Source organism: Peromyscus leucopus, chromosome 20 (assembly GCF_004664715.2).
Source record: "Peromyscus leucopus breed LL Stock chromosome 20, UCI_PerLeu_2.1, whole genome shotgun sequence".
NCBI lineage: Eukaryota > Metazoa > Chordata > Mammalia > Rodentia > Cricetidae > Peromyscus > Peromyscus leucopus.
The window spans coordinates 20,985,010-21,011,327 of NC_051080.1; the positions used below are offsets into that span (position 1 = coordinate 20,985,010).

Consider the following 26,318-nt stretch of genomic DNA (forward strand, 5'->3'; position numbering starts at 1 on the left):
GTGGCCGCGCGTGGAGATTGCGCACGCGCGGAAGGGCGCGACGGTGGAGCATCAGGGCGGTTTAGCTCCTGCTGCCCAGTCCCGGCCTGCACCTCTCAGCATCCCTCTTCGGAACTCCGGGACTTGCTTTATGCCGTCCGATTGCTGTAATTGCATCGTTATCCTTATCGGCTAGTCCAGGCTCGCGGGCTCCTAGGCTTTCAGTGCATTTGCAGTCTGTATTGTTTGCGGTGGCATCTGTTGTGGGGTGGGGGGTGGTTGGGGCGCCGCCGGGAGCTCAGGTTAGCTCCACTCGCTCCTTGTGCTAGACTACATCGGGCAAAAGTGTTGCTGTCTTTGTTGGGGGGGGGGGTTCGGGAGTGGTGGTCCTCTGTGGAGTAGCGGAGGCTTTGCAGGGACTGCGTCCTCAACTGGAAGCATAGCGCTGCAAACCGAGTTGGAATTGGTAATGCAGGCAAATGTTTGTTCAGGAAACATTTAATGAACATGTTACAATGCTGGCATGTATGTGACAGCACAAATAGAGAGGCCCTGATTTGCTCTTAAGGAATTGGAGACACTGGTAGACAGCCACTTTGGGGCGTGGCACCGGCCACCGATGGTGGTGTGGAGAGGAATGCTGGTCACGGGTGTGCAGTATTATATACTTTTTTTTTTTTTAACTCCTTACTAGCTAGCCTTCCTGGAGCTGTGGGTTGCAGTCTGGTTATCCTTTGCTTTATATCAGGTATCCACTTATGAGTGAGTACATACCATGTTTGTCCTTCTGGGTTTGGGTTACCTCACTCAGGATGATATTTTCTAGTTCCATCCATTTGCCTGCAAACTTCATGCTGTCATTGTTTTTCTCTGCTGAGTAGTACTCCATTGTGTATATGTACCACATTTTCTTTATCCATTCTTCAGTTGACGGGCATCTAGGTTGTTTCCAGGTTCTGGCTATTACAAATAATGCTGCTATGAACATAGTTGAGCATTTGTCCTTGTGGTATGATTGAGCATTCCTTGGGTATATGCCCAAGAGTGGTATAGCTGGGTCTTTATTTAAATTGATGATTGATTGATTGAGACAGGGTTTCCTGGCTGCCCTGGAACTCATTTTGTAAACCGTGCTGGCTTTGAACTCACAAAGATCCTCCTGCCTCTACTTACCAAGTGCTGGAATTAAAGGCATGTGCCACCATGCCTGGCTTCATTATTTAATTTTCAATTATGTGTATATTTGTATGTGTCTTGTGAGGGTGTGTACACGCCAGTGCAGGTACCAGTGGAGGCCAGAAGAGGGCGTATGGGAGCCCCTGGAGCTGGAGTTAGAAGAGGTGGTGAGCGGCCTGACATGGATGCTGGGACCAAACTTGGGTCCTCCACAAGAGCATGCCCACTTTTACAGCAGAGCCCTCTCCGGCCCCTTAGTTCTGTTTTCTCAGAGAGAGCTTTTTTTCTGCCTTTCACTGAAACTTTGTTGCAAAAGAATCTAGAAACTGGGAATCCTGGTGTTGTTGGGACTTCACCAATACTGACTTGTAAAAAAAAAAAAAAGTCCAAGTGTGGGAAGCAGAGAGGGTCCTTGTTTTCCGAGGCAGGACACAAAAGGGTGATGAGACTGGTAAGTTGTCTTCTGCTTGCTGTTCCCAGGAAGGCTGTCTTGACTCCTGCGTCTGGGGCTGTAATCACAGCAGGCGGTGAAGCTCTTGGGCCTGTGTCTGTCCTCCTGGGGCTGTAGGCGCTCTCCAGCAGGCAAGTGTTCTGAGTGTCCATCTTCCCGCAATAGCATTCTGCATGTTCCTGGAAAGCCAATTCTCCATGGGCTATGGTTGCTGGTCTCACAACCCTGTAGGAGGAAGACCCGCCCCCACTAGGGCTGGACTTCCTCTCATTCATTCATTGGCCTGAGCAGCACTTTTTTGGTCCTATACAGAGGGAATTTAATTTTGAGTTTCATGAGAAGGCCTCATGTAGCGCAGGCTAGCCTGAGTTATATAGCCCTATGCCTTAAGGATGTCCTTAAAACTTCTGATCCTCCTGCCTCTACTTCCCGAGGGCTGGGATTGCAAACCTGTGCCACCATGCCTGACGCTACTTGTTTCTTTTATTATCGATCATTTATTTGTTTTTATGATGAGGTGTATGATGCTCGTGTGTGGGCGTGCTTGTGCTACCCTATGCGTGTGGATGTCCGAGAATAACTTTGTGGCGTCGGTTCTCAGCTTTATGTGCCTTCTAGGAACCAAACTCGGGTCACTAGGCTTGTGTGACACCCACTTTCACCTGCTGAGCCATTTGCCAGCCCACGTTGTTGTTGTTGTTGTTGTTGTTGTTGTTTTTTGAGACGGTCTCTCTGTGTAGTCCTGGAACTCACTACATAGACCAGGCTGGCCTTGAACTCATGGAGATCTGCCTGCCTCAGCCACCTCAGTGCTGGGGTTAAAGGCGTGCGCCACACCACCTGGCACAGTTCATTAGGTACTTACTAAGTACCTACTGTTGCTAGACACAGTTCATCAGGTAGCACTTAGTACCTACTGCTGCTAGACACAGTTCTGGGGCTGGGGATTCAGCAGGAGGTGTGGCCTGGCTGACACATCTGTGTAGAGACATACATTAAGCAGAGTAGTGGATTTCAAATTTGAGTATGTGTGAGCATCATCTGAGCGCTCCCTGGGTCCTCCTCCAGGGAATCTGAGTCAGTACATCACCAGTGGGTGAAGGCAAGGACCGATCTTACACCCCCTCCCCTTCCTCCTTGGCCTCCTGCTTTCCTTCCCTTGTGCTGGGGATGAACCCCGGGGCCTCCTGCATGCCAGGCAAGTGCTCTACCACTCAGCCCCAAAGGCTGTTTTTGTGACCCGCTTCATGGGATGCTGTGCTGTTTGCACATGGCCCGTAGGCCACACCCTGAGTAAGAGCCAGACTAAGCCGGTGAGCAGCATGCACGCCAGGGAGAAAATATAGTAACTCCCGGTATCAGTGGTTTCACCTTCTAAGATTTCAGTGTAGAAGGTCCCAAAAATAAATAAATAATTTTTTACTTAAATATAAATAAATAAATAAATAAATAACGGGTGTTTTTGCCTATGTGTCTTATGTACCATGTGCATGCAGTGCCTGTTGAGGCCAGACGAGGGCGTCAGATTCTCTGATACAGAGTAAGTTTTGAGTGGCAGTGTGGGTGCTGGGAACCCAACCCGGGTCCTCCACAAGAGCTACCCGTGAGTCATCTTAACCACTGAGCCATCTCTCCGACCCCAAGAAATACATGGTGTTTTGAGTTGTGAATGGTCCGTCATTCTGATTACTGTTACGAAGTATTGTGCTGTAGTGCCTTGTCCTGCCTGTTACAGTAAGTGTAGCCACTGTATATATGGCCTCATCTCAGTGGTCAACCTCTGTAGCCACCTCCGCGATCAGATTGACCCTTGATCTATCACAGCATGTCTACTCGTGGTCACAGTCCTCCCAGTGTAGGAGGGATGATCCTGGCTTTCCGGAAAATGTTCCCTTTAAGTGAAGAAGTACAAGCTTGTCACAGATGCGTGGATGTAAGAAACACAGTTTATGCAGGGCTTTGTACTTACCATAGTTTCAGGCATCAACCAGGGTCTTGGAATGCATCCTCTGTGGACAGTGGAGAACTGTAAGTGACTGTGACATTGTCAGGAAGACTGAAGCTGGGCAGTCAGGAAAAGCTCCTCTTAGGAGAGGACATTTGAGAAGCGGCCAGGTCTGCAAGAAGAACACAGGCTCCAGACGTTCAGTTTGGTGCACGTGGGATGAAAGAACGCAGGAGCTGGAGAGGGAGGAGTAGGGGGTGATGGGAGATGGGTCTGGGAGGTGGTGGGACAGGTAGGGCTGGGCTGGCCTTGTAGGTCATGAGCAGACCGCTAGTTTCATTCTGAATACCGTGGCCCAGAAGCTGGAGGCATAGAAGCTGGCAACTTCGCTTGATGTCTGTGTCTAAGAACCAGAGTTCTGGGTCGATGAGGGCAGCCGCAAGCAGGGCCATCAGGTGCTATTTTTATTAATTTTTATAATTTGTGTGTATGTGCCTCTATGAGTATATGGGCGTATGTGTGTGCAGTGACCACGGAGGTTCTTTCTTTCTTTCTTTCTTTTTTTTTTTTTTTTTTGTTTTTTTTGAGACAGGGTTTCTCTGTGTAGTTTCGGTGCCTGTCCTGGATCTTGCTCTGTAGACCAGGCTGGCCTCGAACTCACAGAGATCCGCCTGGCTCTGCCTCCCGAGTGCTGGGATTAAAGGCGTGCGCTACTGCCGCCCCGCTTTGATTTACTTTTTGAGTAGTGTCTCGCTGTATAGCCCAGCTGTCCTGGAATTCACTCTGTGGACCAGGCCAGCCTCAAGCTCGCAGTGATCCACCTGCCTTTGCTTCCCAAGTCCAGGGGTTGAAGATACCAGGTGGCTGTATTTTCTTTGGAGATGGGATCTCAACCCTGGCTGGCCTGGATCTGACCTATAGACCAGACTAGCCTTGAACTTGCATGGGATCTTCTGCCCCTGCCCTCTACGTGTTAGGGTGACTCACCATGGGTGGCTGCTCCAAGACCTTTGTCATGAAAGAGCCTGTTCTCTGCACGGCTGTTAACCAAGATGCCACCCCTGGGTGTTATTTGGCAGGTTAAGTTTTGCTCTGTAACCGTAACTCGGTTCTGTGTTCCCCGTATGCTTCTGTCAGTGACGCCGAGAGATTCTGCGCACTCCAGGGACTGCAGAAGGACCTATGGTAAGTACTAACACTGCCATGGCTGGGGACAGCGAGTGTAAGACGCCTGGGAAGAGCACTGGGTGGTGGCTTTGAAGCTCTGACCTCCCAAGGCTCAGGCTTGCTCAGCAGGATGAGGGTGGGGCTGTACCTCACACCTGCAAGAACCTGGTGTTCTGTGAGTGGCCATGCACATGAAATAAAAATAAAATCTCAAAACAACGTTGGTTTTCTTTTTTGTTTTTGTTTTTTCTGAGACAAGGTTTCTCTGTGTAACTCTGGCTGTCCTGGAACGCACTCTGTAGACCAGGCTGGCCTTAAGCTCACAGAGATCTGCCTGCCTCTGCCTCCTGAGTGCTAGGATTAAAGGCCTACATCACCACTACCTGGCAACAGTGTTTTTTTTGTTTTTAATTTTTATTTATGTATGAGTGCTCTGTCTGCATGTATGTCTGCAGGCCAGAAGAGGGCACCAGATCTCATTATAGATGGTTGTGAGCCACCATGTGGTTGCTGGGAATTGAACTCAGGCCCTCTGGAAGAGCAGCCAGTGCTCTAACCACTGAGCCATCTCTCCAGCCCCTTGTTTTGTTTTTTTAAAAGAGCACGGTTAGAATGAATGAAGTAAAGGAGAGGCAAGGAGATGGGCAGTGTGGGACAGGGAATAAAGATGCCCAGAGCAGGGTGGATATGCAAACCCTTGCTACTTCATCAAAGGTCAGCTCAGGGGTCCACTTCCCAGAACAGCCTTCCTCAGCTGCTCCGAACAGAGCTTCTTCCGCCCTTGTAGCCCTCCATGCCTCTACTGTGGGTCCTGACACAGGCGCTTGTGAGTGACTGTTAAATTAGCCCTGGTTGCCATGGGGCCTGAGGGATTTATGAAGGGATGGAAGCCTGTCTGTTTGTGGGATGTTGATTGGTGTCTCCAACCCCTCATACTAGCTGCCTGGAGCATCTCCTCCTTTCCCATTTATGGTGTCCATGATGTCTCTAGACATCACCAGAAGTTCCTGGGGCTGCATTAGCCCTGTCTAGGAAACACCCTTGTGAGCTTGAGCAGGAGGTGGTTGTATGTTTACTTTGCGTGGTGATGAGGGGGTCCCTTCGGTCTGGGGGCGGGGGAAGTTGGTCGCTAGTGAAGTTTCCATGTGTAACAACACCTTGGTTTCTTCCAGGATCATGGCGGGAAGGGTGAAGTGGGTCACTGACATTGAGAAGTCAGTGCTGATCAACAACTTTGAGAAGAGAGGGTGGATCCAAGTGACAGAGAATGAAGATTGGAATTTCTACTGGTGAGAGTAAAAAGCTGTGTTTTGTGTTTTTCTTTCCTCTTTCTTTCTTTCTTTCTTTCTTTCTTTCTTTCTTTCTTTCTTTAATTTAATAAGTTTGAGTTTTCTAAATGTATAGCCAGTTGAGGTGTCTCCACCTTTTATGTTTGTTTGTTTGTTTTTGTTTTTGTTTTTCAAGACAGGGTTTCTCTGTGTAGCTTTGGTAGCCTGTCCTGGAATTCACTCTGTAGACCAGGCTGGCCTCGAACTCACAGAGATCCTCCTGGCTCTGTGTCTTGAGTGTTGGGATTAAAGGCGTGCGCCACCGCCACCCGGCCACCTTTTGTGTTTCCGTGTGAATAACCTGAGCTCAGTGTTTGGAACCAGTTAACTAAGGAGCTTCTGAAGCGCTGGCCAGGCCAGGGACCGGTGTCATGTCAGTCTCTCAGGGACCAAACTGATGTGAGGAGCTTGTGGCTGGGAGCGTCCTCCAGGGTTTGTCATTGGCAGCTTTGTCCAGCAGGACCAGGTTTGGGGGCTTGGCCTGCACTCGGGACCACTTCACTGAGACCTTTTCCTCAGATGTTGTATCTGCTAGGTCTCTGTTCTCTCTTGGCCAGTGATCTGCCATCTTTGTCCTTGTCCTCTTTGGGTGGCATGGTGAAGCCCAGAGCCAGTCTCGAGTGCCGCCCGCACCGCGGGGGGGCCCCCCCCCCCCCCCCCCCATGGCTGTGGTTCAGATGTCAGCCCTCAGCCACTGCTCCAGTACCATGCCTACCTGCCTATTGCAGAACTTTTCCACCGTGATGACCATGGACTCTAACCCTCTGGGATTAATTAATTAGCAAATTAAATGCTCTGTTTTATAAGTGGCCTTGGTCAGAATGTTTTGTTACACAAACAAAAAAAGTGACTAAGACGCTCAGCATACCCTTCACCCACTGAGTTCTAGGAGAGAGGGCTGAAGCTGAACAGTGACTTGAAGCTGGCTTGGTAGGTGCCCAGTGAGGTCATTCATTAGACCTTCAGTGCCAGTGGAGGGCACTGAATGCCTTCCTTGTTCAGGTAAGGAGTGTTTGGAGCTCTTTTTATTTTACCTTTAGGGGACAGGGGTTAAAGAATCCTATTATTTTGCCCAGACTAGCCTTTAACTTCTGGGCTCATCCAGTTCCACCTCAGCCTCCAGATAGCTGCTTCTACAGGTCTGTACTATCACAAAAGGCTTTAGAGCTTTTTTGGCTTTTTCAAGACAGGGTTTCTCTGAGTAGCCCTGGTTGTCCTGGAACTCGCTTTGTAGACCAGGCTGACCTCAAACTCACAGAGATCTGCCTGCCTCCTGAGTGTTGGCTGCTGAGATTAAAAGTGTATACCATCGTGCCTGGCATGCGTGTATGCATGCATGTGTGTGTGTATATATTTATGTGCATCTGTGTTCTGACTTCCATATGTCTGTGCGAGTTCACATCAAGGCCAGAGGTCAATACCTGGAGTCTTTGTCTATTGATCTCCACTTAGTGTTTGAGGCAGAGTCTCTCTCTGAAACCGGAGCTCGCTGATTGAGCCAGACTGTCTGGTCAGCACACCCCAGGAATTCACCTGTCTCTGCCTCCTCAGTGCTAGGATCACAGATGTGCACTACCACACCTGGCTTTTTATATGGATGCTGAGGATCCAAACTCAGGCCCTCTCAGGCCCTCATAATTTTCACGAGTGCCCACACATAGATATGCACAAATATACAAATATACTTAAAATTTTGTAAATAAAAAAAAAAAAAAGGATCCCTTAACTGCTAGAGAATGTTAAATGGAAATATTTTGGGCAAAGTGAAACCCTGCCTGGGAATTTCTTCCAAGGAAGCCCACCCTATGAGGAGTGAGTTGGGGGTCAGGTTCCATGTTGTCAGCCATGGAAGCTGAGCCCTGGGCTTCTATGGCTCTGTGTGGCTGAGCTCTCCCAGAATGAGACAAAAGTCTGTTTTAGTCCTCACAGAGTGGCGGCCGTGGGCAGCTCTTCAGGCTTGCTCTGTGGGGTGGGGCTGTGTTAGGAAGACAGTCCGCGGAGGGAGGCCTGAGGCACGCTGCCTTGTTTTGCTGTTCAGTGGTTCCCTCATAGGTGCCAGCCAACCTTCCTTCCTTCATACATCGCCCCTGTCCCTCTGTGAGGTTGCTGGGGACAGTGACTTTGGTAGAGGATTAGAAGGCACCCATTTCTAGGCTGGGGAGGAATACCCAGTATGAAAAATTACAGAATAAGAACAAGTCCGTCGACTGTCCTCTTGAGCTCTCCCTGTGGGAGGCCCAAGAATAAGATACGCTGACTTGGGGTCTGGAGTCGCCGTGCCGATTTTAGTGTTCGAATGTGTTTTCTGTGTTCGGATACAAATTCGGTTCCTGACATTAGCTTCTGAAAGGGTCTGTCCCACCTCGTCTGTCAGCTGTGTTAGAACAATCAGCCTGACGGGGCTGGAGAGGCGGCTTGGAGATTAAGAGCTCTTCCAGAGGACCTGGGTTTGATTCCCAGCACCCATGTGGCAGCTCACAACCACCTGAAACTCCAGTCCTATGGGATCTAGTGCCTCTTCTGACATCCAAGCATACAGCATGTGCATGCATGAGCCTGGCACCAGCCAGTGAACAGTGAATGGACTTTACTTGGGACCTGATGCAAATGTCAAAGCCACCTCTGTCCTTCAGCCTGGCCACGGCCCATCCCTGGATGTGCATTCCGTGCTCTAGCCACGGGGTAGGCTGGTGACTAGTAAGGGCTCCCTGGAGACAGGCAGGGCTGTGAACAGGCACACACTCAGACCCGGCTCTGAGCCCCTGTTCCCTCTGTGCCTCTCTTTGTTTCAGGATGAGCGTGCAGACCATTCGCAATGTGTTCAGTGTGGAAACTGGGTACCGGCTCTCAGATGACCAGATCGTCAACCACTTCCCCAACCACTATGAACTGACCCGCAAGGACCTGATGGTGAAGAACATTAAGAGATACAGGAAGGAACTGGAGAAGGAAGGAAGTCCTCTGGCCGAGAAAGACGAGAATGGGAAATACCTCTATCTGGGTTGGTGGCTTCCCGCTTGTCCTGGGCCCTAAGTCAGTAGCTGAGTGTCCTAGTGAGCGTTTCTATTTTTGTGATAGAAGTTGCAATCAGGGATAGAGAGATGGCTCAGTGGCTAAGAGCATGTACTGCTCTTCCAGAGGACCTGAGTTCGATTTCCAGCACCCATGTCAGGTGTCTCACAACCGCCTGTAACTCCAGCTTCAGAGAATCTGAGGCCTTTGGCCTCCTTAAAAACCTGCGCTCATGTGCATAATCCTAATACACGTATACATACACATAATTAAAAAGTAAATAAATAAATATTTAAGGCAGATAAATAAATAAATCATGACCAAAAACATCTTATGGAGGAAAGGGTATTTTTCAGTTTACAACTCTTGGGTCACAATGCATTATTGAGGGAAATCAGGTCAGGGACCTGGAGGCAGGAGCTGAAGCAGAGGCCATGGAGGAACACCGCTTACTGGCTTGCTTCCCATGGCTTGCTCAGCCTGCTTTCTTATATGATCCAGGATCACCTGCTCAGAAATGGCACTGCCTATGGTGAGCTGTGCCCTCCACATCTATCACTAATCAAGAAAATGCCCTATAGACATGCCTACAGGCCAATCTGATGAAAGCGTTTTCTTAAGATATCCTCTTCCAGCAGGGGTGGAACACATCTTTAATTCCAGAAGGCAGAAGGAGGAGGATCTCTGAGTTCGAGGCCACCCTGGTCTATAGTGCTAATTCCAGGACAGTCAAGGCTACACAGAGAAACCTTGTCTCAAAAAAACAACAATAGAACAAACAAACAAAGGAAAGATTTCCTCTTCCAGGGCTGGAGAGATGGCTCAGTGGTTGCTCTTCCAGAGGACCGGGGTTCAATTCCCAGCACCCATATGGCAGCTCACAACTGCCTGTAACTCCAAGATCTGATACCCTCACACAGACATACATGCAGGCAAAATACCAATGCACATAAAATAAAAACAAATTAAAAACAAGAAAGGATTTCTTCCTCTTCCCAGATATGTCTAGATTTATATCAAGTTGACAAAAACTAACGTGGAGTGAATCATTTCAGGAACACAAGGCATTGGTGGCAGACTTTGCCAAGTGAATGGGTTGGCAGGTTCTGTGGGCATCTTTTTTACCTCTGGTGTGTCTCCAGGTAGGTGGGCAGGGCTGAGCTTGGTTTGGACTGTTGAGTTTCTGTGACCATGGCGTTGCTGAGAGACAGACTTAGTATGGACAAGGATGTGTCCAATGCCACTACTCTCTTAAGCTACAATCAGGGATGATGTGTATCGCATGAATCCTAATTGGTTATATAATAAAAACCCAGAGCCAGATATTGGGGTAAATGCTGAAAGATCAGAGAGACAGGAACAAGCCACTAGAGAAATTTCTCACCACTACCAAATCCTCAGGCTGAAAGGGAGGGGAGATCCTATCTCTGAGAATCTTCAGACCGAATGCCCCTGAGTCCTCAGCTGAAAGGGCGCCGAACTCCTGTCTCCTCCTGCCTTACAGTCCTTTCTCTGCTCAGCCATATCACTTCCTGTCTCAACCTTCCTAGTGCTGGGATTAAAGGCGTGTGACTCCCAAATACTGGGTGGGATTAAAGATATGTGCCACCACTGCCTAGCTCTGTTTCTCTTTTAGACTGGATTAATCTCGTGTAGTCTAGGATGGCTTTGAACTCACAGAGATCCAGACAGATCTCTGCCTCTCAAGTGCTAGGATTAAAGGTGTGTGCCACCATTGCCTGACCTCTATGGCTAACTCTGTGGCTGTCTCTGCCCTCTGATCTTCAGGCAAACTTGATTTGTTTAGAGTACAAACAAATATCACCGCAGGTGTGTGTCCCTGGTCTACCAGCTTCTTGGCTGTTCAGGATCCCACATCAGAGCAGAATGCAAAAAAAATTTTTTTTGAGGTTTTATTTATTTTTATTTTATGTATATGGGTGTTTTGTCTGCATGAATGCCTGTGTACCACCTGTGTGCAGTGTCCATGGAGACCAGAAGAGGGCATTGGATCACCTGGAACTAGAGTCAGAGATGGTTGTGAGCCACTATGTGGGTGCTGGGACTAGAACCCGGGTCCTCTGCAAGAGCAGCCAGTGTTCTTCATTTCTGAGCCATCTTTGCAGGCCCTGGGCAGAATTTTAGCACCAATTTCTCTGGCCTGTCTCCCCATCTGCTATGTGGGAATGGTAGCTGCCTAGCAGACAGCTTACTTGGGGTTTAAGTGATGTATGTCTGTAAAGTTATGTGCGCACAGCTCAACAGGGTCCCTCTTAGTATACACAGGAACAGGACAGCAGCAGTCCTGTCCCATAGGTTCAGGGTTGAGGTGACAGGGTGCTGAGGAGCCCTGACCCCAGGCAGGCAGCTGCTTATGGCAACGGGTGTCTTTTCTTCAGACTTTGTCCCCGTCACCTACATGCTCCCCGCTGACTACAACCTGTTTGTGGAGGAATTCCGGAAGAGCCCATCCAGCACCTGGATCATGAAGCCTTGCGGCAAAGCCCAGGGGAAGGGCATCTTCCTTATCAACAAGCTCTCACAGATCAAAAAGTGGTCCCGGGACAGCAAGACGTCCTCGTGAGTTGACAAAACCCCCGATCCGCGTGCAAGGTTCCGGTTAGCTGCACCCTGCTGTCCTGTAGCCTCAGTCACGGGTGGGGCAGCCCTTCCTTACCTGCTTTTCCAGCTGTGAACTTGTTAGGCGCCCCCCCCAGCGGGGTTCTATGGCTGAAGACATGTAATTAACCCCAGATTTCCCCATGGTAAGCCATGAGAGGGACGTGATATCAGTCCTGGGCGTGGCCTCGCAGGCCACTCGGTTCCCAAGCTGCTTGAGGCAGGCACAGTTGTGACAGTGAGGCACGTGCTTCAGCGTTGGTGGCCCAGTCCACGCCTCTGCTTCTGTGTCTGAGGGAGCTGAGAACAGTAACAGCTCCTGTCCAGATCACCAGATAAAGCCCGGGGAGAGTAGGGGTGCCCTGCTGGGGGCACCTGAGTGGACAGCAGGGTGATTGGCAGGTGGAGTCTAGTGCACCCCTGTGTTTATTAGCTCTCTTCTGTCTTTGAGGAGTCCTAAGCTGCTTGGTGATGCCTGGAGACCCTGGAGCAAAGCCTCAGTATAATTTCCCAGGAGTGATGATGTCATTACTCCGTCAGGAGTCCCCAGAATGGCAGAGGACCCTTCTTGTACAGAATGTTTCAGTCTGATTACACTTTGCTCCAGGATCCTCCTTGGGTGGGTTCCCAGGGGGCTGTCCTGCAACTCTTGACAAGGTTTCTAGCTGAGATATCCTCCATGGTCCCACCCCTGGAGAGGTGCACACACGAGGTTTATCCCGTGTGTCAGGGTTTGGCCATTCTGTAACTCTGGACAGTGTATGGTGATGCTTCAACCCCCACAGGGTCATGCAAAGCAGTTTCGCTGGGCTGGCAGCCTCTGTTCACCCCCCACTTCCAGCCCATCTTCCCCCTTTCCGGCCATCCTCAGGCAGTGGCTGCTCTTCTTACCGGTTGCCTAGTCCTTCCTCCCTTTTTCAGACTGTCATCCGGCTAGAATCACGCAGTGTGGAGCCTTTTCGGGTTGGCTGCTGTCACTTTTAAGGGTCCCCCTAAGTACCTGGCATACATTATGTCATCTGGCTTGTGCACTCATTTCTTTCCGCCACTGAATAAATTGTTCAGTTACCTGACAGTTTACCCAACTCACCTACTGAAGGCCGCCTTGATGGCTGGCACGTCCAGGCAGCTGTGACTGAGGCCACCGTAAGCATCACTCTGCAGGGCTTGGGTGCGTGCGTGCGTGCGTGCGTGCGTGCGTGCGTGCGTGCATGTGATCGGATCCTCAGCTCCTTTGGGTGAATGCCAAGGAATGTATCACCACACCCAGCTATATACAGATTTCTAATTTTAATGGCTGTCTCAGTTTGATTTCTGACAAAAACAACCCCAGAGGGGGAGCTAATTGATTTTAGCTCCCAATTCCAGGTTACATTCCATCACCGGAATGTAAGTCAAGGGGGGCAGGAACTTGGAACACCTATTTGCATCACACCCACAGTCGAGAGTGGAGAGAAATTAATATATGCATGCCCTCTTGCTTACCTGTGCTCAATAGCTTTCTTCATCATGTAGCTCAGGATCCTGGCCTAGGGGATGGTGTTGCTCCCAGTAGACTGTGTTCCCACATAATTAAGGTAGTTCCCCTGCAGAGGGCTGGAGAGACGACTCAGTGGTTAAGAGTCCTTTGCTATTCTTGCAGAGGACCTGGGTTAGGTTCCCAGAACCAATATGGCGGCTAACAACTGTATGTAATAACTCTAGTTCGAGGGGGTCTCATACCTCTTGACTGACCTCCACGGGCACTGCACGCACATGGTGCACAGAGAAAAAAAAAAAAAGACAGTTAGCCACAGACATGCTCACAGGCTAATGTAGAGAGTGCCTGGAGACTCTTCCCAGCTGATTCTAGGTTGTGTGAATTTGATGATTAAAGCTAACCAGGGTAGAGAGATGGCTCAGCTGTTAAGAACACTGGCTGCTTTTCCAGAGGACTCAGGTTTGAGACCCAACCACATGACAGCTCACAACTGTAACCCCGGTTCCCCCACAGTACTGCATGCATATGATACACAGACATATATGCACATACACATTGAATAATTAATTAAAAAAGAAAGCAAACTATCACAGTGGCCAGCAAGTTATCGCTTCTCTCCTTTGTAAGTGGTGCCTTTGATCTTGTATCTTTTTTTTTTTTTTTTTTTTTTTTTTGGTTTTTTGAGACAGGGTTTCTCTGTGTAGCTTTGCGCCTTTCCTGGAGCTCACTTGGTAGCCCAGGCTGGCCTCAAACTCACAGAGATCCACCTGGCTCTGCCTCCCGAGTGCTGGGATTAAAGGCGTGCGCCACCACCGCCCGGCTAATCTTGTATCTTTTACAACCTAATTGTGACTCTCTCTGATGTGTGTAGGTTTGTGTCTCAGTCCACAAAAGAAGCTTACGTGATCTCCCTCTATATCAATAACCCGTTACTCATCGGCGGGAGGAAATTTGACCTACGGCTCTATGTCCTGGTATCCACATACCGCCCACTGCGCTGCTACATGTAAGAGTCTGGCCCTGCTTCCATCGGGCTCACTTCATAGTGTTACCTCGAGGCTTAATGACTCAGTGACGTCGGGGGGATACAACGCCTGGCTCAGAGTGGGTATCAGATGGGTAGTTCTTGTTGAAGAGCAGTTGACCCAGAAGCTACTGTAAATCTTACAAGTAAGAACACCGCTCGTTGGGACATTTGAAGCAAGTGGGCTGGGGTGGGTACACCTCTAATCCCAGCACTCAGGAGGTGGAGATGGGAAGGTTGTGAGTTTGAGCTTAGCCTGGGCTACACAGTGAAACCAAAAGCATTGGATGTTAGCAGCCACTCTTCTCTCGAGTGGACTGGTGTATTTTCTTTCCCGTGTCCTGTGTCTCAGCCTGAGTTCCTTTGCAGGTACAAGCTTGGCTTCTGCCGTTTCTGCACGGTGAAGTACACCCCGAGCACCAGCGAGCTGGACAACATGTTTGTCCACCTTACCAATGTAGCCATCCAGAAGCACGGGGTGAGCGTCTCCTCTTTGTGCATCAGGAAGTAGCCTGGCTTTGTGGGATTCTCTCTCATGTGTATTTGCAAGAGGGGACCAGGCTAGTTCTAGGAGAGCCATTCACAACCCAGTGGCCCAAGGCCCAGACATTGAAGGGACTCGGAGTAACAGGTATGACTGTCCCAGGCACATTACCTGAATGGCTGGTTAGGGATGGTTGGAATAGAGGTGGGGGTACTTAGAGAAACAAGAGTGTAGGTCCAGGCCTCCCCTTTCTGCTTCTGGGATCATGGGCGAGTCGGCTCAATGCTGGAGCCTCCTTTAGTAAAAGAAGGAGACCTTGACCTGAGATGGGTTGTATCCTGACAAACCTCTTTTGGTTATTGTGCTGAGACTGGCCTTAGGACCTGGTGCACTGGTGCATGTTGGGTAAGCCCTCCAACACTGACCTATATTCCCAGCCTCCTAGCCTCTTCTTACTTTGAGACGATGTCTCACTAAGTTGCTCATGCTGTAGCCCAGGCAGGTCTTGGCTTGTAATTCCCCTGCCTAGGTATCTGAGTAGCTAGAGCTATAGACAGGCACCAACCTGTCTTTTATTATTATTATTTCTTTTGTTTGTTCTGGTTGGTTGGTTTTTCAAGACAATCTTTCTTTTTTTAGCCTTTGCTGTCCTGGAACTCTGTCCATAGACCAGGCTGGCCTCAAACTCAGAGATCCACCAGCCTCTGCCTCCCAAATCTGGGATTAAAGGCGTGCACCACCACTGCCCAGCCTATTATTATTATTTCTAATGTGTATGTATGTATGTGTGCCTGTGAGCACAGGCATGTGTGTATAGGTGCCCACAGAAGCCAGAAGAAGGTATCAGATTTTCTGCAACTGGAGTTACAGATGATAGTGAGCCACTCAACATGATGATTGCTGGGACCCAAACTTGGGTCTTCTGGAAGAGTAGCAAGTGCTCTTAATCACTGAGCCATTTTTCCAGCCCCTCACCCTGTCTTAAAGTGAAAATACTGTAGGTGGAAAATGTATTCAGTTCACCTAACCCATTGAACATTAGTGTGTGTGTGTGTGTGTGTGTGTGTGGTGTGTGTGTGTGTGTGTGTGTGTGTGTGTGTGCTGCTTCATGCAGCCCTTTTGAATGGCAAAGCACTTCCTTTTTTGAAACTGCAGCTTGAGCCTTGTGGGGAAATTTTCCACAGCTCCGCATTAGAATTAGAAAGGGAACAGCTGTCACTCTGAGCGCTGGAAAGCAGCCCCTCCTGGCGAGAGCAGGAGTCAGTGTGGCCAAGGCCTGGCTGTCACAGATGCCCAGGAGCCTCTGCTGTGCAGGGAGGGTTCACAAGCCAGGGGAGGGATCATGGTTGCTGCGGGCCTGGAAGGGACAGGCTTAGCAGGCAGAGAAGGAAGAGCCGGCCAGGTCTGAGGCCGAGACACCTGCAGGCTGGTGGTTTGAGGGGTTCCGAGGCGACTGAAGACCGGGTGACGTGCGTGCTTTGCACGTCCACATCTGTGGTATCTGGCTGGAGATACTTGACCCCTCAAGACCCTTTCTCTTTTTTATCAATTGTTCTTAAAATTATACATTACTGATTTAGGCATTTTAATGTTTTTGTTGTTATCGTTGGGTTTTGTTTCCTTTTTTTTTTTTTTTTTTCTCTTGTTTTTCAAGATAAAGTCTTGCCTTAGCTGTCATGGAACTTCCTATGTTGACCAGGCTGGCCTGGAACTCACAGAGATCCGCCTGCCTCTGCCTCCCCAGTGCTGGGATTAAAGGAGTGCACTACCATGCCCAGCCATCTTTGTTTCAGTTTTTGAGATTGACTCTTGCAAAGTAGCACAGGCTGTCCTCCTGCCTCATCCTCCCAAATGCTGGAACTATTAGCATACACATTTGTCCTAGTTAGGGTTACCATTGCTGGGATGGAATACCATGACCAAAAGCATTGATCTAGAGCAGCTTCCGGGGAGGGAGGAATGAGCACCTTGGTCTGGACGGGGACCCAGGTGGAACTTCACAGTGTGGGCTCCTGAGTGGGAGCACTTGCTTATGAGTCTACTGGGGAGATGAACATCTAACAATGTGTGTAGTAGATGGCGCAGACCACCCTGAGCAGGGGGTTCCTTCTGTCTTGCTGCAGGATAGCTGTTCATACCCAGGAGGCACTTGAGGGTAAGTGGCTGGGCTCCCCCAGGCTGTGTCCTGAAGGTCGCTTCCTCCCTCCCTCACCAGGAGGACTACAACCATATCCACGGTGGCAAGTGGACTGTCAACAACCTGCGACTCTACCTGGAGAGCACCCGAGGCAGAGAGGTGACCAGCAAACTGTTTGACGAAATCCACTGGATCATCGTGCAGTCTCTCAAGGCTGTGGCGGTGAGTGACAGGTTGGGGACAGGGCAGGTGGGCCCTGAAAGCTCAATGGGGAGGCCCTGGTCTAACTAGTGGTCAGGAAGTGTTCCACAGCCTGGAACAGTTCTGTTCACTCATCCTGCCTATGTGTCAGCCAGGGGCTGAAACAGTTTGGGGAAGGGTTGGGTCCAATTCCTGGTGAGCGTGGTCAGCCTCTGATATGGACACAGACCCTGAAGCCTCAGCAGAAGTATAGAGTCCAGGACTGGAGAGATGGCTCGGGGGTTAAGAGCACTGACTGCTCATCCAGAGGACCCGGGTTCAATTCCTAGCACCCACATGGCAGCTCATACCTGTCTGTAACTCCAGTTTCAGAGGACCTGACACCCCTGGCACATTAGATAGATAGACTAGATAGATAGATAGATAGATAGATAGATAGATAGATAGATAGATAGACAGACAGACAGACAGATAGATAGATAGATATTAAAAAAGACGTATAGAGCCCCATTGACATCATCTCCTTTTCCTTCCTTTCTTCCTTTTTTTGAGACATGGACTCACAGTGTAGCCAGGGTTGGCGTGGAGAAGGTTACCAGGGTGGTCTGGAGCTCACAGAGATAGCCTGCCTCTGCCTCTCCACCATCAGCCCTTCTTGGTGGGTATTTCAGCATGAGCTGACACTCCGGGGGGATGCAGCGGCGGCCTTCTTTTCAGGCAGCTTGGTGTTGCTGTTTCCTGGCTCTTGAAGGTTGGAGACCGCCTGCTTCTGTTCCTAACCTCAGGTCTTTGATCTGCTGGATTACAGTTTTCAGGCAGGCGCACTTCTGTCTTTGAGGGGTAGGAGTAAGTGGTGTGCTGGCCCCTATTTTCAGGACATCACAGATGGTGTCTCTGCTTCCCCACATAACTCACAAGAAAATGGGGGATCTGACCCCAGAGCTAAGAACAGAGAGGAAGAGGCTCCTGTCCCAAAGCCAGTCTCCTTGTCTCCCATGCCCTCTCTCAGGAGGAACAGGAAGGCAGCCAGCCCACTGCTGAGGTCGCTTTCAGGACCCGGAGTTCCTCAGCTCGCCCTCTGAGGGCAGTATGGTCTAGCCTGCTACTGAGCTGGATCCTGACAGACCTAACCACTTGTGTGGGACCTGAGGACACAGGCCTGGGGACATGGGATGGTAATACGTCCCCATGGAGATGTGAGAGATGCAGGATTCCCAGGTAGCACCCATCTTCCTTCCCGAGAAGAGCCACCCTGTGCACAAATTTGCCTCACAGAAGGGGCGTTTCTCCTGGCCCTCAGCTCAGCGGGCGAGCCTGCTGCCGCCTCTGGTGTCCATTTGACGCTTTGCCTGGGTGGTGATTCTCAAGCTTTCGAAGGAGGCAGGGTTTTTTTGTTTTGTTTTAATTTTTTAATTATGTGTAGGGGTGTGTGTGTGTGTGTCTGTGTCTGTGTCTGTGTCTGTGTGTCTGTGTGTGGGTATGTGCATGTGAGTGCAGATGCCCACAGAGGCATTGGATCCCCTGAAGCTGGAGTAACAGACAGTTGTAAGCTGCCTGACATGAGTTCCAGGAGCTGAACTAGGGTCCTCTGGAAGAGCAGTAAGTGCTCTGAGCCATCTCCCTAATACCCAATCCTTTGTTCAGTACGCATGGAAACTTTATTTCAGGTATATTCAAGTGAATTGAAAATTACAATGGAAATCTAAAAATTGAAAGGAATAGGCTTACTTTTCTCATTGGAAACAGGTTTGTAATCTGTTTTTTACAAGGCTGGGAGGAATAAGAAAAAGCCTGTTGGTGTGGGGGCAGGGACAGGAAGTCATCAGTGTGGGAGGGTCCCTTTGGTCTCTGAAGATGTAGCTTTACATTTATTTGTTTGTTTGTTTTTGTTTCTGTTTTTTTGAGTCAGGGTTTCTCTATGTAAGAGCTCTGGCTGTCCTGGCACTCACTCTGTAGACCAGGCTGGCCTCGAACTCACAGAGATCCACCTGTCTCTGCCCCCTATCCGAGTGTTGGGATTAAAGGCATGCGCCACCGCTGTCCAGCAGGATGTGGCTTTATAACCTGTTGGTCCTCCACAGCCAGTGATGAACAATGACAAGCACTGCTTTGAATGCTACGGCTACGACATCATCATCGACGACAAGCTGAAGCCCTGGCTGATCGAGGTAACTCACAACCCTGCCGCCGTGGCCAGCAGTGCCGTGGGAGAAGGAGCGTTCTTACCGTTCTCTAGTGTGTGTTAAGGCATAATTTGGAAGTGGATCCAGCCGCCTGTTGAAGAGGATGTAGTGTGGCCGATCTAGAAAGGACGAGATGTACACATCCTGCCACGTAGCCACTCAGCAGGGCTTTTTCTTGGCCACAGCCACTGTGTTTGTTACTTTTCTCAGCACTGTGATCAAATACCCGACAAACAGCTTCAGGGGAGTTTTTTTTTGGTACATGGTTTGCGCATACAATCTATCATGGTGGGGAAGCATGGTGGGGGATGTATGGGGCAGCCAGTCACATGTGCCCAGAGCTGACACGGAGCCAGATGAGTGCTGGTATTCCACTGGCTTCCTTTTTCCTTCAGCCTAGGACCTCGCTCGCCCCTGGGACGGTGCCACCCACACTCAGGGTGGGACTTCCTTCCTAAGTGAAGCCTCTCTGGAAACACACCCCGAGTTACTCTGAAGTGTGTCTCCTAGGTGACTGCAAATCCCATCAGGAGGACAAGGATGGAAGATGCCCTGACATGCAGGGGCCTCCATTGTGTTGTGTCTCTCTGTGTGTCACTGTAGACACCTGCCCTCTCAACAAGCTCGTTTGGAGACATACAGCTCAGGCCCTTCAGTTCATTTCAAGGCAGGAAGCCTAGGATTCTCCTGAGTGTGAAGAGTAGAGCTTGGCCCCCTACAGGGAAAGTCAGAGGGAGCCTCAGTGCTGAGCTCATGGCAATCAAGCTATCTAGAGCATGATGGGAGCCTGCCGATGCTGCTGGAGTGGGAGGACGGGGGAGATGTAATACTTCCTTCCCTCCCTCCCTCCCATCCCTTCCTTTTCTTTATTTTGAGAACAGGGTCTTGTGTGGCTGGCTTTGATGCTCCTACGCCAGGCTTCCAGGGGCTGGGGTCAGAGGTGGTGGCTTCCTGCATCTTAAATACAGTAACTTGAATGGAAGTCACACTTCCCTTGATGAACTAAGAGCCTGGTTGTAGCTCTCATTTTTCTCTCTCTCTCTTAAAGATTTGTTTTATTTTTAATTGTGTGTATGTGTCCCAGGGATGGGGGGCTTCGATGGTGGGGTGGTGGGGTGCACATATGCAGGTGCCTGCAGAGGCCAGAAAGGACATCAGATCCCCCGGAGCTGGGGTTAAGAGGCAATTGTGATCCTGTCTTTAAGTACTATTTATAGCTCACCTAACAGCCGGTAGAAACAGATCACACGATGCCTGTCCTACTTTGCTTCTCTGTTGTTGTGACAAAACACTAATCAAGCCGGCCGGTGGTGGCACACCCCTTTAAGTCTGAGACCAGCCTGGTCTACAGAGCTGGACCCAGGACAGCCAAGGCTACACAGAGAAACCCTGTCTCGAAAACAACAACAACAGCAACAACAACAAAAAAAAAACACTGATCAAAAGCAATTTGGGAGAAGGCTAGAGAGGTGGTTCAGTGGTTAGATCACTGGCTGCTCTTCTTAGAGGACCTAGGTTCAATTCTCAGCATCTACATGGCAGCTCACAACCATCTGTAACTCCGGTTCCAGGGCATCCAACACCCTCTTCTGGCCTCCATGGGCACTGCACACAGATGGCACACAGACATACCAGGAAAACACCCCCCCACAAAACATAAATCAGACTTTTAAAAAAAAGCGCTCCTTTGGGGTAGAAAGCGTTTACTCGACTTACAGTCTGTGGTCTACCAGCCAGTGAAGCCAAGGCAGGGACTGGAGCAGAGACGCCAGCTTGCTTCCCTGGCTCGCTCGACTGCCTTTCTTTCTTTCTTTCTTTCTTTCTTTCTTTCTTTCTTTCTTTCTTTCTTTCTTTCTTTCTTTCTTTCTCTCTTTCTTTTTTAATGCTTTTTTTTATTTATTTATTATGTATACATGTATGACTGCAGGCCAGAAGATCTCATTACAGATGGTTGTGAGCCACCATGTGGGTGCTGGGAATTGAACTCAGGACCTCTAAAAGAGCAGGCAGTGCTCTTAACCTCTGAGCCATCTCTCCAGCCCTTGACTGCCTTTCTTAAACAGCCCAGGCCCACCTGCCCAGGGATTGCACTGCCCACCCTGGCCTGGGCTCTCCTGCATAAATAGGCTATGAAGAAAATGTTGGGGTTGGGGATTTAGCTCAGTGGTAGAGCGCTTGCAAGTGCAAGGCCCTGGGTTCGGTCCTCAGCTCCAGAGGGAAAAAAACAAAAACAGAAAATGTCTCACAGGGCCAACAAGATGGCTCAGTGGGTGTGGAGGCACTTGCTGGCCAAGGCTGACAACCCGAGTTTGATTTCCAGGACCCACAGGGTAAAAGTGAAGCACCAACTCACTCCCACGGGTTGTCCACTGACCTCCACATGTGCACTGTCACACACGTGTGCCCACACAAATGCACACACACATCACACAGAAAAATAAGTAAATGCGTAAAGAAGAAAGTATAAAGAAAAGAACATCCCTCGCAGACATGCCCACAGACCCCTGATGTGAGCCGTTTCTCTTCACCAGGCGACTCTGGGGCATGTCAGGTTGACAGCTAACTCTGGCGGCTTCCCATCTGCAGTGCTTGGCAGGCGTGAGGTGTCCACGTTAACTGATGGCAGGCGCCTGGAGCGCGGGGCCCACGAGCGCCCTTCGTTCCGGAGAAAGGAGCGCCACGGTGAAGGATGTGTGTTTTTCTTCCCGTAGGTTAACGCGTCCCCGTCTCTCACCTCCAGCACCGCCAACGATCGGATCCTTAAGTACAACCTGATCAACGACACCCTCAACATCGCGGTCCCCAACGGCGAGATTCCCGACTGCAAGTGGAACAAGTCTCCTCCCAAGGAAGTTCTCGGCAACTATGAAATCCTGTAAGTCTGCGCGTGGCTCCGTGGGGTTCTTGTGTTCTGAGGCGCCCTTTGGCTGTTCTGGGTGTCGGGGCGCGCGGGAGGGGGGGGGGGGCTCATGTTCCTTGAGCAGCGTGTCTGTGTTGATGCCGTGAGGGGTAGCTGTTGACGAGACAGAAAAGAGGTTTGGGTCTGTTCTGCGTAGCCGGTACTTAGGAAGCATCTGTCCCATGCTCAAGCAGGTGGGAGCCCACTGCTCGTCTGTCACCTGTGCAGCTTGTGAGGTGCTGGGGCAGGGGTGCACACAGTCTGGGGCTCGTGCCCTACCTCCTCCCGTGTGGCTTTGTGCCAGTGGATGTGCTCAGTATAGCTCTGTGGGTCCAAACACCACGGGAGGCTGGGAAGGACAGAGGGATTCTTACAGCTCACCTCTCAGGGCTTCCCGTGGGCTAGGATCCGTGGCCATGCTGTAGGCATCCCATCCTATTCCTTTACCCTGCGCCCTGGGAGCTGAGTAGTAGCTTGGCTCTGTCTTACAGATTTGGAGACAAATGGACCTATTGGGAGTGGGGGGGGGGGCGGAAAATTAAAGTAACAGGGGTCCGGAGGACAGTGGTGGTCAAGGTGCAGTCTGTTCTACCTGGGAGGCTGGATAGCCGTTAAAAAGATTGGCCTGGTGCTGGGTATACTGTGGCCCAGGAGGGTGAGTGAGAAAAGTAAGTTGCAGGAAAGGGTAGTTGATCGATACAGACCCCCAAGACAGACAGTGACCTCCACAGCCCTTGTGTGCACATTAGCAGTTTTTTGTTTCTTTTGGTTTGCTTTTTGATATGGAGTCTCACTATGTAGATCAGGTTGGCCTTGAACTTGTAGAAAACGCCCCCTGCCTCTGCCTTTCAAGTCCTGGGGTTAAAGGTGTGTACCACCTCACCTGGTCCTAAACATAAGCATTTAATTAAAAAAAATTAAACACGGCCGGGCAGTGGGGGCGCACACCTTTGATCCCAGCACTCGGGAGTCAGAGGCAAGCAGATCTCTGTGAGTTCGAGGCCAGCCTGGTCTACAGAGCAAGTTCCAGGGCAATCACCACTACACAGAGAAACCCTGTCTCAAAAAACCAAAAAAAAAAAAAAAAAAAAAAAAAAAAAAAAAAACACTAACAACAAGTTTAAAGGAAGAGTTTCGACACAAAGGGACATTCTGTGAAAGTGCATCTTGCAGACAGGTCTCGGCGCACCGCTGGTGGAGGATCTGAACACAGGCCTGCGCTCTCGCCACCACACCACATTGTCCCTGTGGACCTTGGTGTCACAATCATGGCCAATCTTGTTCACCCTAACTCAATTCTAACTCTTGGCCTTTTTGAAAAAGTGCTGTTGAGCCGGGCGGTGGTGGCGCACGCCTTTAATCCCAGCACTCGGGAGGCAGAGCCAGGCGGATCTCTGTGAGTTCAAGGCCAGCCTAGGCTACAAAGCAAGATCCAGGAAAGGCGCAAAGCTACACAGAGAAACCCTGTCTCGAAAAACAAAAACAAAAACAAAATGAAAAAGTGCTATTGAGAACTCAGTGCCTAGATTCCACTGTCAGAATCTAGAAGGGAAACTGCTCCTATAAGAAGAGTCCCTTAGGAGCCCCCTTTCAGCTGTTAGCATTAGCTCCTTAACAGGCAAGATGCTCCCCCGGAACTGAACAGCCCGCTCCCAGCTGCCTGCCACATGCTCTGCTTGGTTTTGTTTTCAAGCCACCCAGAGCCACATGGAGGCCGTGTGTGTGTGTGTGTGTGTGTGTGTGTGTGTGTGTGTGTGTGTGTGTGTGTGTCTTCCCATTCATCCAGATCCTGCCCCTCCCCATCTTGAGCTAGTACCATGGCAACCCCAAGCCTGACGGGCAGCCTCACTCCGCCCTCCGTCTGTGGCACAGGCACAGTACAGGCCAGAGTGTGAGCACATGGACGGCTCCTGGAGGCCAGCGTTGCCTCCTAGCAGAAGCCCTTGGGCCTCGAGGGAGCGCTCTATGCGGCTGTCTTCTATCAGAGGGACTGGCTGTGCCTCCATAGTCAGGCTAGTGCTGAGGTACATCTGTTGTGTTTGCCTAAATTGTTCTAGTATTAATAAAAACTCAAGAGTCGGAAATTGAGATTAAAAACCTGATAAATCCAAGGAACAGCGGAGGGACAATTGGCTGACCCCACTCTCCATGTTTCCCTGATCCCGAAGCCTCAGAAATCCCTCCTCCTCTCTTCCTGTCCCTCTCTATCAGACTTCCTCAGGCTCCCCACATCTCCATGGCCAATCTTAGTCAGCCAATTGCTGGTTCCGTCTTTGACTCCAGGTGGCTTTATTGACCCAGTGGAGTGGCAGCGTGAACAGTTCTTTCACAACACACATCCATGTGGTGCTGTAGATGTGCCAGGTCCACACCAGAGCCGAACACAGGCTCGCCTGAGAGGAAAGCTCCAGCACATTCGCTCCGGCACTCCCTGTGAGCCTGTTGCCGCGGCAGGCCCCGTTCCGAGAGTGTCCATCCACCAGAGGAGTCCCCAACACAGACCCCACACCACCCACAGGGTCTGGCTCTGGACCAGCACAGAAGTCAGGGAAATTCAGCTCCTGCAGCAGCAAAGCATCTTGGTACCTGTTTCCTTAGTGCAAAAGACTGCACATGACTCAGGGTCCTCAGGCAAGCCAGCACCTCAGAGAACACTTCATTTATTTCTTGGTTTTTCAAGACAGTTTCTCTTGAAACCCAGAGATCCGCCTGCTTCTGCCTCCTAAGTGCTGGGATTAAAGGTGTGTACCACCACTGCCTGTCTAGAACACACTTTAGAATGACCAGAATGAAGCCAGACATGATGGCAAATGCCTTTAATCCCAACACTCAGGAGCCAGAGGGGTAGGAAGTCACGGTGAGGAGAGGCACTCTCTTCTGGGTAACATGTTTCTCCACTCTCAAGGAGCCTCAAGGAAGAAGGTGCCTGCTCACGGGCACCAAGTCTAGATCTAGTTCTTCAGATGTGACGTCCAGTCTGTTCCTCAGCACTGCACAGGGCTGAGGGGCAGGCATCAACTGGAAACCGGGCCATGCGAGGACAGTGGCCGAACAGTGACATCATGATGGAGGAGCCCAGCCCAGCCCTTCCTGGCAGTCCGCTGACACCGGTTCCCTAAATGGGGTCAGGCCCTACGCCATAGGGTGTGTGGAGTGTTTGCAGGCAGGAGCCCCCCCCCCCCCTCCCGGGCTGGCTGACGGGTTTCTCATTCACAGCTCCTCTGAGGTTAGTGCCATAGTCTGCCTGGAGGCCTGTTCAAATGGCATCTGCCTAGGATGGGCAGGCCGTCCACAATGGCAGTTGAACTGGGTTTCTCTCACAGGCTCTGTGGGCTTGTGTTGTAGTCAGTGGACTCCCTGTGGGCTGGAGAGGGGAGGGCCTTGTCCGGAGTCTGGAGCTAGTTGGCTCTTTCCAGTAATACGTTTGCCCTGCAGCGGCCCCTTGGTCACTCCCTGTCACCACCACCACCACCCCCAAACAAGACCCCCTCGTGATTCTCCAGTGATCTGTTTCAGGTACGACGAGGAGCTGGCCCAGGGTGACGGGGCTGACAGAGAGCTCAGAAGCCGCCCAGGCCAGCCCGTGGGGCCCAGAGCAGGCCGCTCGAGAGAGTCGGGGAGAAATGTCCTCACGACCTGGAAGTGACCAGCAGTGGGAAGAAAGACCCCCGACCTTCCTGCAATTGCTCCACCCAGACTCTGCTCAACACATATTTTGGAATTTCCTTTTTCTAGAGTGCTTTCCGAGCCCTTGTAAATAAAGACACTCTGCAAGGTGGAGGACTCCATGTCATCAGGGCTCACATACGCTCTTGAAAACGACAGCGTCAGTGTGTGATGTGACATCCTTTTTTCAAAGATTTATTTTATTATTTTTATTTTTTGAGATAAGTATCCCTGGCTGGCCTGGAACTTGTTACGTAGAGCAGGCTGGCTTGGAGCTCTCAGAGATCCGCCTGCCTCTGCCTCCCAAGTGCTGGGATTAAAGCTGTACACCATCACATCTGGCTTTGTGTGTGTGTGTGTGTGTGTGTGTGTGTGTGTGTGTAGCACCCAAGGTAAACCCAAGAGGATACCAGATTCCCCAGAGCTAGAGTTACAGGCTATCCAAAGTGGGTTCTGGGAACACTGGTTCTCTGCAAGAAGCAGCAAGTGCTTATAAATTTGAGCCATCTCAGCCTGGCAGTGGTGGTGCACACCTTTAATCCCCAGCACTAGGGAGGCAGAGGCAGG

At 50.5% G+C, this 26,318-nt stretch overlaps 1 protein-coding gene across 3 annotated transcripts; it reads left to right on the forward strand.

Annotated features, from left to right (window-relative positions):
• Ttll1 (tubulin tyrosine ligase like 1) lies at positions 1-25,909 on the forward strand. 3 transcript variants are annotated; one of them, XM_037197499.1, is made up of 13 exons: positions 1-146; positions 674-727; positions 1,636-1,737; positions 4,689-4,736; positions 5,891-6,007; positions 8,839-9,047; positions 11,458-11,638; positions 14,029-14,163; positions 14,551-14,659; positions 16,881-17,024; positions 19,085-19,171; positions 21,898-22,061; positions 25,602-25,909. In XM_037197499.1, exons 5-13 carry the CDS (start codon positions 5,895-5,897, stop codon positions 25,729-25,731), a joined length of 1,272 nt encoding a protein of 423 aa, XP_037053394.1. In that variant the 5' UTR covers positions 1-146; positions 674-727; positions 1,636-1,737; positions 4,689-4,736; positions 5,891-5,894; the 3' UTR covers positions 25,732-25,909. The 3 variants fall into 3 exon arrangements, with proteins under 3 accessions (XP_037053394.1, XP_028712583.1, XP_028712585.1); XM_028856750.2 differs by lacking the exon at positions 674-727; XM_028856752.2 differs by lacking the exons at positions 674-727; positions 1,636-1,737.
• The last annotated feature ends 409 nt before the right edge of the window (positions 25,910-26,318 follow it).